The following is a 13562-nucleotide window of genomic DNA, read 5'->3' as shown; positions in this document are numbered from 1 at the left end:
CTATAAACACAACTTGAAGCAAAAGGAATTGCCTTAGATGCCAAGCTGGGGCTGTCCCCAGCAATTGATGTGAAGAGTCATAGAAATCTTTTGGAATCCTCTCCTGGTTTGCTGTGAGGAGACTGGAATTGAGACCAGGAGAGGTCCCCCTTTCCCCATGGCATTCCATGGCTGACCGCACTGTCCAGGCACTCTCAGGAAATCAGGCAAACATACCCATTCCAGTTTCAGAGAACATTTTATCCCAGTAAAATGTGTCAATAACACATCTACAATTACAGAGTCCAATGTCAATTCCTGAATTTTACAGCTCAGCCTTAATCTATTAATCTTAACATCTATTTTTGAACAAGCTCAAACAATTTTACTGGGAACTTGAACAGAAAGCAAACTTCTTCTTGAACAAACTCTACCAACTTGTCTATCTACAGAAAACAGCAAATCTTTTAACAAACAAGAGCTAAACCAAATACAAACTCAAACTATTTAACATCCAACTGTTCCTAGCCTGAAAACCCCAAAATGTGGGTTTCCTTCCTTAGGCCAGATGCAGTCTTTTCTTTGGAACTGCTTCCTGTTGATCATCAGCAGACTTCACTGGTCAAGGTCTCTGCCAAATAGAAAAAAGAAAAAAGGAAATTCTCCTCTTGAAAGAATACTTAGAAAGGTGCAATTTTTGTACACCCAAATGCCATCTCCTCTGTCCATGCCCCAGCCAGACCAGCCAGTGGGCAGGGCAAGAGCCAAGGAGTGGGCCCAGTGCAGGAATGCCAAAGATGCAAGACCACACTGTGCCCTCAGGTCAGCAACAGACTCCAGGGCCAGCCCATCCTTTCTTCAGGCTTTACCCCCAGCAGTCAGGGTGTCCCTGGGCAGGGCTGGGGTGACTTGAGCCCTAACTAAGCCTCCCTGCAAGCCCCCAGGCTGTTGCTGCCTGTGCTGCATTGCCCTGGTGTGGCAGCTCTGCTGTCCCTGGCCAGGGCAGCAGCTGGGCCCAGTTCTCCCACCTTGGGGGCCCTCAGCAGTGGCCACAGGGTTGCCTTCTGTGAAGAAGAGCCTTTGAAGCTCATTGGTGCTGCCTGAGCTGCCCCCCCTTGGGCTGCATTGATGCTTGTTTGTTCTTCCTGCTCTGAGGCTCTTGCACCTCTGCCCAAGAGGGATGGGACCCTGCAGAGAGACAGGCCAAGTGACTCCAGCTTTGCTGCTACTACCAACTCAGCCAGGATCAGCAATGACTCACAGAGTTTGGAGGGGGTGTGCCCCATTTGGGAAGGCAATCCAGCTCCATGGGCACTCGTGTCCTCCCCGTAAACTCAGCAGCCACTGGCTGAGGCCCAGGCAGGCTGAATCCTTCCCCACAGGGAAAGAAAAGATTCTGCTCTGGGGAAGCTCAGGGCTTTCTGAGAGGAGCAAGGGAATGCCCTGAGCAAGAGCAGCTCTACTCCAGGGCGCCGCAAGGAAAGGCAGAGGCAGCTTTCCTCTCATCCTGGAAGTTTTCCTCCAGAAGGAAAGCCAAGGCCAGTGCCAGCCACCTGCTCCTGCTGCCCTCTGGCAAAGAGAAAAGCAAGGAGCAGCTCTGCTCTATGCAGTCCCTGCCAGGCTCCCAGCACAGAGACTGGGGCCTACCTGTGCACACTCTGCTTTTGCCGGTGCTTGTTTTCTCGTATTTCCTCTTCAGTCCCTGGAATGTCTGCATGTCCATTCCAGTACAGGACAGAAGTTCTTGATGACATGGGCAACCAGGAACTTAGAATCTTCCTGCAAAGGAACAAAACACGGTCTCAAGTCTCCAGTGGTTACAGGCTGAAGTTCAGAAAGCTTCCAAGTTTCCTTTGCAAAGGAAGAGATTCCTTGGCCAGATTAAAACACATTTGTCTGGAGCAATCGTGAAGCAATTCAGATTGATCCTGAAGGCAAGAGCTGGAATCTGGAAAGAAGGATTCATCTTGCCATGTCAAGGGACACCAGAGTCAGCAGTGTCCGATGCTGTTTGTGACACTTGCATTGAAGCAGGAGGCTGCACTGGGCCTGTTGAGCTGAGAGGCCACAGCCTTGTCTGAGCTGAAGCTGCTGCTGAACTCACCAGTCTGAGGAATTCAAAGAGCTCCAGCACAGCCCAGTGGAGCAGGTTGGACGTTGCTCCATCATCCAGCAGAGCCTGCACAAGGGGTGCCAAGAGGTTTCCCTGGGTGATGGAAGGGGTATAAAGCTCATGTTTCAGGGCAATGATCTTCCTCAGGAAGTGCAGAGCACCTTTGTGAAGAGAGAAATGCAAGGATTCCAGAGCCATAGGCCAGGGCTGCAGTCCAGAAATTCATTCCTATCCCTTCCCATGAATCCTGAGTTCAAGTGTCCCCTGGACCACCTTCCACCCAGGACATGCTAAGCTTGGAAGAAGGAAATGCCAAAGGCTACTCACTCAAGGCCAGAAATGTGTGTTTGGAATTGATCAAGAGCATGACTCTTCTTAGCAAATCCCAGTGGAGGATGTAACCCCTCATGTGCTCCTTGTGCCACATCACACAAAAACAACAGCTCCAAAATTAAGACCGGGAATTGTGCTGTTTGATAATCATCTACAGGAAAAGTAATGCGTTCAATGAATAACAAAGAAAAAAAAAAATAAAGAAATGTCCTGTGCGGTCCACCCACCTCAAGTGCTCCTGCACTTCCTGACATGGTTTTGGTGGACTTTGGCTTTCCTGGGTTGCTTTAGGAGGCAGAACTTTGGGGGAGAACAAAACAACCAACACAATGGTGACTTTTTTGGCCCTTGAAGCAAATCTTAGAAAGGATACAGGTCCAACTCCTCCACCATGAACGACCCCCCTCCAGGAGGTCCATTTGCTACAAAGCACGGCCTGAAGCCATGTCAGGGAGAGGCAAGAAGAGGCTGAAAAGTGCTGCCTGCAGAACCTCTGTCCCTGGGGAGCAGCCATTTTTCTCAGGTGCATTCCCAGCTGGCCTGACCAGCTGATTGCTGGGAGCACCCCAGTCAGTCCCTTCTGGACACTACAAGCCTCCAAAGGGGAAAAATCCTAATTTGCTATTTCCCAGGTACCTGTTGCTGCATTGGCCAGAAGTGGCACAGTCAGGATGGGAAGACAGCGGGCATAGCAGGAATTGAAAAATCCAAGTATTTTGGATACCTAAGGGAGAAAACGGCTTCATTAAATTCTGGCCTTGGCAGAGACCTTTCCAATGAGAAAGCGCAGTACCAGCAGAGACAGCCTACAAAGAATTCCCTTGGCTCCGACAGCTCTGCCTGTATCTTTCTGGTGGGGCCTGAAGCATTCAGGTGTCCCCTGCACAAAGTGCCATTTCTTTCTTTGGGAGGAAATCTGAGAGACATCCAGCCCACCCTGCTATCCCCAAGAGAATCCCCACCAGGGAATACTAATCTATCATGGCAATTCATCCATGACTCCCAAGGCTTGGCAAAGTGTCTTTCAAGTTCTCTGCAATGCAGTCATTGCATCATGACAACCTGCCAACCTTTTCCCAGGTATTCCTGTCCATTCCAGGGTATGAACCTGTGGATTGGGGGTGCCAGGGCCTCTCCTGGACTCTGCTGCTGCCAGATGTCTCCTGCAGGCAGTGGGAGCTCTGGCCAGACAGTGTCCCTGTGTCCATGAAGCACTGCTTGGGGAACAACTGTGGGCATAGTGCCCCAGACACAGCCTTGGCCTCAGCCAAAGGCTCTGGAAACTTCATCTGCCTTGGAGCTTCTTGCCATTTAGGCTCAGAGCACACAGAACAGCCAACCACTAAGCCCAAGCCCAACCTGTTTGGATGCTGTTTCCACAAGAAGAGCACTCTGGAAGATCAGGGTTTCCCTGGGCTGAGACAGTCCCGTGTCTTCAGCCCTTTGCATTCCCTTACCCCAGCTGTGGCCAGCAGATTCCCTGGATCAAACAGAGTCTGCAACAGCTCCATGACCTGATCAGCTCTTCCAAATGCAGCAGCATGATGGCATAACATCTGCTGCATGAGCGCATGGATGAGGTCAGTATCCTGCAAAAATCCCAGAAAAAGTAAGCCCCAAATAATTAGATTGCAATGGGTTTCCTGGTGTCTATCAGTTTGTTTTGTTTCTTTTAATAAAAATGAAAACTAAATAGAAAAATTGAGATTTTTGTTTGACTGGTTTGTTTCCCGTTTGCCCTTAGACTGGTCTATCCAAGCACCTCCAAGCCACTTTTGCTTACATGGTCCCTCTGCTGGGCCTCTTGCATGACAAGTTCTTGGACTAGGAATGGACAAAAGTTGACAAGATATCTGTGGCAGCAGATACCACTTGCAGATCATCCATTCCCTAAGAAAAAAAAAATATTAATTTGGTAGGGTAAATTAGGTTTGCTGTTTCTCATCAGGTAAAGCTGCAAAGAAAAGGATTGAAAGCTTTCGGGAAGGTTTCATTCCCAAGTTTCTCTGAGAAACACAGTAATATGGTTGCAGAGAAGCAACAATAAACCAGCAACCTCTTTCGCCCACTCGTGGCCTCCTTTAGAAGGGACACAAGGCTTTCTGTGAATCTGTGAGTCCTCTTTTAAGCAGGAGCTATTCCCATCATGCCACTTCCTGGCTGGAATAGCTGAGCCACTGATCTTCTGTACCTGTTAACCATAACTGATTCATTTTGTACCAAAGGACCGATTGTACAAATCAATCTGTCTCTTTCTTCTCCTCACTTTTTCTCCTCATCAAAATGGACTGTAAGCCAGAGTAAACAACTCCAGTTCCTGCCTTGTTGTGTGGGTAAGTTAAAGGTGGTTAAGCTTAAGTTTACCAAGGCCAAGTTTGTGATGGGCCTTCCTTTGCCTGGATGTTGTTTAAAAACTTGTCAAGTGCCTCATTCTGCCTTCATGTCCTTAAGCTTGTGAGTCAAAGGTTGTTCTTGAACTTGCTGGGAATGCTAGTGTTTCTCCCACACAGGGATGTGAGGGGCTCAAACAACCTTCCCCTAAACTGCTGAGCTGAGCAGGGCAGAACAAATGTTTTGCTGGCAGTGCTGTGCCTTGCTCAGTTCCCAGGTTGTTCCTGCAGCAGAGAAAGCTCCTGGAGTCTGGTGTTTGTGAGGAACAGTGGCACTGAGCCTGGACTGCAATGTTCAGGTGACAACAGCTGCCCCAGCCGAAGGACGGACAAAATTCTGGTTTCCCATTGCTGCTCAGGACAGAGAAATATGCTGCTGCCAGGAGGACAGGATCTTCTGGGAAGTAATGAGCCAACAGGCCCAGAGGAGCTAAAAAGACTTCTGTGGCCCTGGTCCAAGCACAAGCACAGCAACCCCGGGAAAACAACACGAATGCAGCTGCCCCGTGGCAAAGAGTCTCTTTCCGTCTTAACTCTGCCTAGTCCTAAGGACTGCACTGAGCACAGAACTTGCCCCTGGTGCAGAGTCACAAGAATCAGGGCAACCCAGGTAGGCACTTGCAAGAGCTGTGGGAGCTTTGGCATTGGGGTGGGTCCAATCCACTTCCACTCTCAGCTGAGCCAAGGTGTGCAAGCAGAGGGACACAAAAGTGCTCAGCAGGTCCAACAAATGCACCAGTGGCTCTGGCCTTTCCTGCTTTGAGGAAGAGCAGCTGGAAGTTTTCACTTACCAGTAGAATTTCAAAAGCAGGAAGAAGTGCCAGCTTGGCCAAACTTTGTAAAAATGCCTCTCCCTTCTGGTGAAACATGAGGGAAAAGGCACAGAAGCCCTTCAGAAAGTTCCCCTGTAGGATAAAGAATTTCTGGTGTCTTGGAGTAAGACGAGTCTCTGAAAGGAGGAAAGGGTTACAATTTCTAGCAGAGTTGGAGTCTTGGTTGGCCCTTCCTAGAGAGTTGGCTTCTTCTTGTGGTGTCTCCTCCAAGCTTTGCCAACACCAACAAAGCAAAGCTATGGAAAGGAAGCACACAGAGAAAAAAGAAATCCATCACTTGGCCTTGACCTCAGAAAGACAGTGATACAGAAATAAAGTTCTCTGGGATGCTGAAACATTCTGGGAAGAAAGCAGAACTTGAAGTCGAGTGTGTCAGCTCTGTGCTGGTCCTTTCTACACAAGGAAATCCTGATTTACAACAAAGACATCAGAGCTTGCATTGCCAGAAATATTTCTTTAAGTGAGGACTTAAATGAAGATTGAACTGCACTGGCAAGGATTCCTGGGTTCCAGAAAGACCTCAAGGACTGCAGAAGGCCTCGAGCAGTTTCCCTTTCTCTGCTTCCTCCCTCTTCTTTCAAGCCTGCGAGCACTGACTCACCAGTTCCAGTCGCTGGTGGGCACCTGTAGCTCCATCTGCTGACAGGGCCAGAACTTCTGACCAGAATTTATGGTTCTTCTGCAGAACACAAAAAAAAGGAGCACAACTGACATGGGCCCTCTGGAAAGGCAGAACTTCCATCTTGAGAGGATCCCCCGCTACCTCAAGCCCAGCTCTCCACCTCTCCATTCACTGTAGCCTAACAAAGGCCAATGCCAGAGGACACAGATCCCGCAGGATCCTTCCTTCCCAGGGCATTGTTTCAGCAGTGCCTGTGTGCAGCAGAAGCAGAGGCAGAAGGCCAGAGCCACAGGGGAAGCTGAGCTCAGGGGAGGCTCCCAAAAATGCAGCTCCCAAGAGCCAGCTGAGACACAGTTTGTCCCATGTGGCACCTGCCCCATTCCCCCTGCCCTGAGAACATTCCCAGGGATCCCTTTCCCTCTTATGCAGCTGCAACCCTGCAAAGCATCTTTTCAGGCCCCCCAGGCAAGGGGGAGCAGATGAACAGGTTTCCAGCTGGCTGCAGCCACAGCCTGGTTGCCCTTCCTCACACAACCAGCTCCTCCGTGCAGATGCTCTGCTCTGCACATCTGCCCCAGCCTTGGCTTGGTACAGTCACAGCCTCTCCTCCCAAGAAACACTTCAGGACCTCTAGGACAAGCACTCCCTTCTGGCCACGAATTTCAGTTCCCCCATTGCTTAAGCTTCCACAAGGACAAGAAAACCTGGCTGAACATTGTCATCAACATCATCATCATAATATCTCAAGTCTTTGGATGCTTTCTGCCCTCTCTGTCCCTGCATTTCTCGTCACTCCTTCCCATAGGAAGCAGCTCTGGCAGCATTCTCCCTGAGCCTGCTCTTTGGCATCTCAGGTTCAGAATGAGTTACACAGACATTGTACCTGGCCCTGAGAGGGAATCTCAAAAGCTGCTTGTTCCCATCTCCCTCCACAAACCAGCTCCAAAGCAGTCTGTTGCTTGGCCATCAAAGAGAAGAACTTGAGACTCTTGACAGCCCATTCAGGAATCTTTAGATCCTCCCCCAAGCTCTTCCCTTTCTAAACTACAGAATCCATGAGGGTAGAAAGAAGGGGGATCATTCCCATCCTGTGCTCATGCAAGCACGTCTGATGAACAGTGATCCCTTGGCAACTCCGGCTCCAGGTCCCAAGCCATTGAGAGCAGATCAGAAGGCACTTACCTCTCACACACGGAAGATGTCCTCTTTCTTGCTGCTGCTGAAAGAGATGAGGCTGGGCAGAGAACCCTCTCCCAGCCCCCTTGCCTTGGGCAAGATGACAGCCTTAATATACTGTGCCCAGTACACCTGGCGGAATTTTTGCCAGAGCTCAGGGTCTTGGATGGGAAGAGGCTCCTTCAGCTTGGTTGTTTGCTGCAGGAGCTGGCGGTGCTATTTGGGCTGTGCCAAAGAGGGGCCATACTCGAGGCATCCGATCACATCCATGATACACTCCTGTGACAGCATCACCTCCAGCAGATCTGCTTGGTCGAGCCACAGAATTCCTCGCGTAATGGATGACAAATGCTGCAAGGCCTGTCTGAGCTGTAACTCCTTGCAGATTTGGAAAAGCTTTAAGAGTTTGGGAATGTAGCTTTCCTTCTTCAAGGCCAGCACCACCTTTTCCCTGCAGCTGGCTGAGAAGAGAGCAGAGGTGATCAGCTCAGCAACCTCTACCAGTCTGTGGGCCTTGCAGGGAAGAAGGTTGATCCCAGGGCCAATTGCAGCCATTTCTTCCTGCTGTTCCTCTGGTGGCTGTTGAAGATGCGGGGTGAACTTCCAGTGAAGGTCACGCCTGCCAAAAGGCAGCAAGAGGGAAGCAACAGGGAAGCACAAGGAAAGGCCACACTGGGCTTGCCTCCTGTTGGCTCTGCCCCTGGAGCTGCCTCAGCTTCCTCTGGCTCTGGAGCAGGAGGCTTCCATTGCTCTGCTCTTTGACAATCTGGCCTCAGGCTACCAGAGCTCCTACAATCTGCTGTGCCCCCAGTAACCAGCTGGTGGGACTTGAGGAGAGAATTTGCAGAACTGAGGGGACACATTCCAGCAGCCTCCTGGTACCCACCAGGAGTGGGCCACCAGAAGGCTGCAGAGGGACTTTTCTCCACAGCCCTCAGGGACAGGACAGGGGAATTGCCTGAAGCTGAGGGAGGGCAGCTTTCAGTGAGGTCTTGGGAAGAAATTCTTGCCTTGAAGTGTGGCTGGGCACTGGGCCAGGTTGCCCAGAGAGGTTGTGGACTCACTAGGCCTGGAGGTGTGCAGTGGTTTCACCCTAGTGGGTACCCAGAACAGCTCTGTCCCTGCCCTTTGCACCTGAACAGGGCAGAGAAAATAGAATCAAGGATCCCTGGTGGAGATAAGGACAGAGGGATAGAGATAAGGGAGAGATCCTTCTCCCTTCAGCAACACGGGCAAAACTGCCTCCGTTTTTGGATATCGATTGAATTGACTACTCCCAGCATCAGGGCAGGATCATGAGATACCAAACAAATCTCACCGTCACTTCCCCCAGCCCTCCCTCCTTCCCAAAGTCTCCCTGGTCCCTCCTCCAGTGGCACAGGGAGATGGGATGTAGCAGGCACAGGCCCTGCAAACCTGCCTTGGCGTTCAGAGGCCTAAGACAGGCAAAATGCTGAGTCATGATGACTGGACATTAGGAGCCCCTCTCTCCCACTCTTGGACCATTGCTTATCTCTCTGTAAGGCTATAGGTCACTTTCCTTTTACCCTTACCATTGGACAATTCTCAATCCTCCCTTGCCCTATATAAACCCCTGTTTCTGCCCGGCTCAGTAGAGCCGCTGTCCCTGAGACCTTTGAGACCCTTCATGGAAGAGCTATAAAGAAGACCAATAAGGACATCTACTCGGAACGTCATACAGAGCTTTCCTCTCTTTTCCCACATGCATGCCCCAGCTGAGCCTAGCAAGCCCAAGAGCTGAAATCACTCATGAGCTGAAAATCACTAAAGCAGAATGCCACTAAAGGCTTGCTAAGGCGCAGGCTGGAGGCACTGCTAGAGCTCGGGTGGACTGGCTCTCCTCCGAGCTGAGCTATCCGGCTTTAGTGCAGCTTCCTGGGTACAGCCTGTAGCCCAGCTGGAGGCATTAAAATGGGAATTTGGGTTCTGGTCAGTTCATCCCACATTGTTGCTGCTGCTGCTCAGGGAGAGGAGTCGGAGTCCTTGCTCTGCTCCAGCATGGCGTCCCTGCCACGGGAGACTGTTCTCCAGGAACTTCTCCAACTGGAGTCCATCCCATGGGAAACAGCTCCCCACAACCTGCTGCCATGTGGGTCACACTTCCTCAGGGTCAGTCCTTCCAGCCCTCCTGCTCCAGCATGGGTCCCCCACAGGCTCCCAAGGCCTTGCAGCAAACCTACTTCAGCACGCAGGGCTCCTCCCTGCATGGCTCCGTGGGGCCCTGCCAGGACCTTGCTGAGCAGGGGCTTCCCAGGGGCTCAAAGCCTCTCTCAGGCATCCCCCCGCTCCAGCGTGCAGGACTCCTGCAGGGGCTGCAGGAGGATCTCTGCCCCCTGTGCCCTCCATGGGCTGCGGGGACGCAGCTGCCTTTGCACGGGCCACGCCATGGGCAGCAGGGAAATCTGGACCTGGCGGAGTTTGTACCAAATTTCTGCATAGCTGCTTTCTCTGGAAAACTCTGCTAAATCCCATCAGTCAGGGATTCACAAGGCAGGGCTTGGCCCTAAGTAAGCCCCCTGCCCACAGGCTGCTACTGCCCGTGCACCAGTACCCCCGAGTCCTTCCCCTCAGGGAACACCACTGGGTTTGTTTGAGGTCTAAACAGTATTTTTGATGCCTTGATTGGGTTTGGTCACTGCTTTCGGCACCTCTGGCCCCATCTCACTGCCCCAGGACACTCTTTGGCTAGACCTTAAGGTGTGAGCATTCCTGAGTGTTAAAAATTACCTGATAATATTGGCTTTCACAGTTATGTATTAGTTTTTGCATGTTGTTATTGATCGTAAGTATTTAGATATGGTAAAAAGTATAACTTTTTTTAGCTGCTTGTTAATATAATATAATCCATCAGCTTACGTACTGTATTGCTCATAGAAATAGTAGTGTAATGAATATGATATCTGTGTATCGCTTATAGAAATAGTAGTGTCATGATGTATTGTACAGTAGGCCTTAGCAAACATAAGATGTGAAAAGGCTTTTGTGTAACTCAGAACAGTGCAAGGCCCTCCACTGACTGACTGACCAAGTGATAAGATAACAGTGACACAAGACAGAGCACCGGAGAAGACTTGGGAAAAGCTCCTTAACTCCTCTTATCAGAAAAGTGTGAAACAATGGGGATTGTAATAAATGTATTAAAATTCGTGCTCAAATAAATATATTTGTACCTAGGAAATATATATATATAAAATATGTTTAATCACGCTTCAGGGTCCGATATACAAAAAAAAACCAAAAAAGCACCCAGGCCTTTAGAAATCTTTCACAGGAGTTGGGAAACCGGTTGCCTCATTAGAATGTAGCATCCACAGGTGTTCACTGAATAGAAATCCAAATTAGCAAGTGAAGGGGGAACCAGTCCTACAGAAATTCTGAGCCCGAAGATGGCGTAGTTCCTGTAAAGCAACTAGCTATGAGTACCCTGTTCCAGTAAATCGACTAGCATGTGAATGCGTGGTTCCCGTAACCCTTATTTTACATGTATGTGTTCCCGGACGCGTGTTGTGTATTCCAAGGTAGCTTTGTCCAAGTAGGAGACAGGAGTCTGCAAACCGGACGAGAACAAGGGAACTGCATGAATATTCGAGTGGCTCTCCGGACCCTGCTCTGTCTGCTCGACAGACAGGATTCTTCAAACACAGACAGCAGAGGAGGACCGTATGAATATTCGCCAACAGAGAAAGGAACAAAAGAAACTTGGTTCCGAGCAAGAAAAATAGTATAAAACCCGGACTCACTCAAACGGACTTTGTGAACTCACCAGATTTAATGTGAAAGGGGGTCAGAACTGCATTCACCCCGAGTCGAGTCCCGGGCTCGGCCCTGTTCCTTTGATTCATGGCTGGCATAGATTGTGATCCGATCCACGAAATAAAATCTATTTCTTTTTGTTAACTTTTAATTTGGCTCTCACAAATTATTGATTCAGCCTAATTTGGTTTTTACCTATAACAGGGTGATATCACGGGAAGGAATAAAATTTATTGACTTGATCTCAGGATGTCATACAGATAAGTCAGGATGGGAAACCTAAACACAAAGAGCCCCTGCAACATTGAAAGCTCTCGGGAATATTTAAATAATGTATAAGCTAATGAATATGCATGCAACCCCAGCAAGTAACTGTATATAGAGAACATGATATTAAGTTTTTTGGCGTGCTCTTTGGCCATTTGTCAAAATCACCCAAATGCTGGAAATATTGTCCTTTTTTATCCTATTATTAAGCTTTTAAAAATTCTAAAGAGAACTCTGTTTTTCCCACCAAGTGCCCCCTGGGGCAGAGCCCAGCCAGTTTCAGCTTCCCCCTGCAGATCTTGCTGTGCCAAGCAGGCCCTGAAGCGGAGCAGGCCCTGAAGCAGAGCAGGCTCTTCAGTCCTTCAGGAAATGAACCTGCTGAGGATGAAACTGCATGGTGAAATTGGGCCTGGCTGAGGGAGCTGAGCAATGCAGAGCAGAAGGTGCCAGCCCTTCTCAATGCCACATCCCGCTGCGGTACAACTTGAGCTGGCCTGGGAGCCATGGCAGTGCCTGCCATGCCTCAGGGAATGGTGGAATCACAGGCCCTTGCTGCTGGAAAAGCTCCCCGACACCATTGAGTCCAACCGTTCCTCCAGAGCTGCCATGCTCAGCACTAACCCATGTCCCCGAGTGCTACACCTACATCTGTCACGTGAAAAGGGATTTTCTATACCATTAGTGTGGGGAGAGTTACTTGACCCTCTGTCCTGGATTGCCAAGCAAATTGTATTCTATTTGCCATCTGGATGGCAGTTGTCTTCTGTTCAATGGGCAGTTTTCCTTATCTCTTCCACACCCAATCCTCCCTCTGGGGGTACATCTGCTGATAACAGGCCATTGAATGTCACTGCATGGCTGATAAGAACTGCAGCATCCCACTGTGAGATGCTCCCCCAGAGGGAGGAGCCAAGCATTCCTACCCGGATATAATCTGGAGCTTCTGGAACACCAGCACAGCTTCTCCACTGGATTCCCAGAGGAACAGCTGCCTCTTCTTTCACTGGATCTTCAGAGGAAGACTATACATTTCTACAGGATGCCTGCTCCAACAGAACCACATATGATACTCCAGGAGGACTGCAGCCACATTTCCAATTGGACTGCTACCAACACCCTGCCCAACAGCGTGTCAGGCTGTGTTCTGACTCTGTCAGTTATTGGAATATTACCAATATTGCTGATGGGACATGCCTTGGCTTGCCTAGCCCCTGCATCTGAACCAAACAGTGGCAGCTGTGGTGTTTCACCCCAGAGACACTATTGGCTAGCTAGATGAGCATGTGAGGACAAGTTCGGGCATGCTGGAGCTCCGGTGGTGGTGCATAGAGTTTCCTCTCGCAGAGGGTCTGCTCTTCAGGTTCCCTCTGACGGAGAAGCTTTCAGGTGAGGTGAAGGAAAGGAGTCGGTTCTGATGGAGGGTTTTAATCCAGAGTTCTTATTCTGGCCCGCAGGCCTCTGAATCTAGCAACAGCTCCAACAGAGCTCCCCACTGCATGGTTTGCTCGCCCTTTTACCTGGGGGAGAGGGGGAGGGAACGGAGAGGAAACCCACCAACCAGGTATGGGAGAGGAGGTCGCAAGGGACAAAGGACACCTGGATTGTCCAATGCCCCCCAGGGGGTACAAGGCATCTTTTGACCTTGCCCAATCACTCGATGCCCTTCTGGAATTCCAGGATTGACAGACAGTGCTCGGCAGGGGTCAGGGTGGGGAAAGGAGAGGTGATTGACACACCTGGGGAAGGAATCTTCAGGGAGAAACCCAGGGTATCTGAGGCAAACTATGACATCACACCACAACAGTCAGTGTTGTTTTGGTTTATTGCATTGTTTATTTTATCTTTTTATTTTCTTTCCTAATAAAGAACTGTTACTCCGGCTCCCATATTTTTTGCCTGAGAGCCTCTAAATTAAAAGTTTATAACAATTCGGAGGGAGGGGGTTTACATTTTCCATTTCAGGGGAGGTTCCTGCCTTCCTTAGCAGGCACCTGTCTTTCAAAACCAAGACACCCTCAGTGTTTAGCTTGTCTCAGTGCCACAGGAGAGCCGAGCCCTTGTGCTCAAGCAGTGTG

The 13562-nt window shown here is 49.9% G+C and overlaps 1 protein-coding gene across 1 annotated transcript; it reads right to left on the bottom strand.

Annotated features, from left to right (window-relative positions):
* Positions 1–1438: 1438 nt before the first annotated feature.
* On the bottom strand, positions 1439–7702 carry LOC119711766 (serine/threonine-protein phosphatase 4 regulatory subunit 3B-like). The gene is given in 9 exon segments (XM_038162300.1): positions 1439–1548; positions 1627–1701; positions 1704–1758; positions 2084–2253; positions 2420–2529; positions 2531–2576; positions 3062–3149; positions 6250–6327; positions 7694–7702. Coding segments are annotated over 9 exon segments (741 nt in total).
* Positions 7703–13562: the final 5860 nt, after the last annotated feature.

Source organism: Motacilla alba, chromosome 26 (genome assembly GCF_015832195.1).
Source record: "Motacilla alba alba isolate MOTALB_02 chromosome 26, Motacilla_alba_V1.0_pri, whole genome shotgun sequence".
Taxonomy (NCBI): Eukaryota; Metazoa; Chordata; class Aves; order Passeriformes; family Motacillidae; genus Motacilla; species Motacilla alba.
The sequence above is the reverse complement of the archived record's forward strand: the minus strand, read 5'-3'. Positions and strand labels throughout refer to the sequence as shown.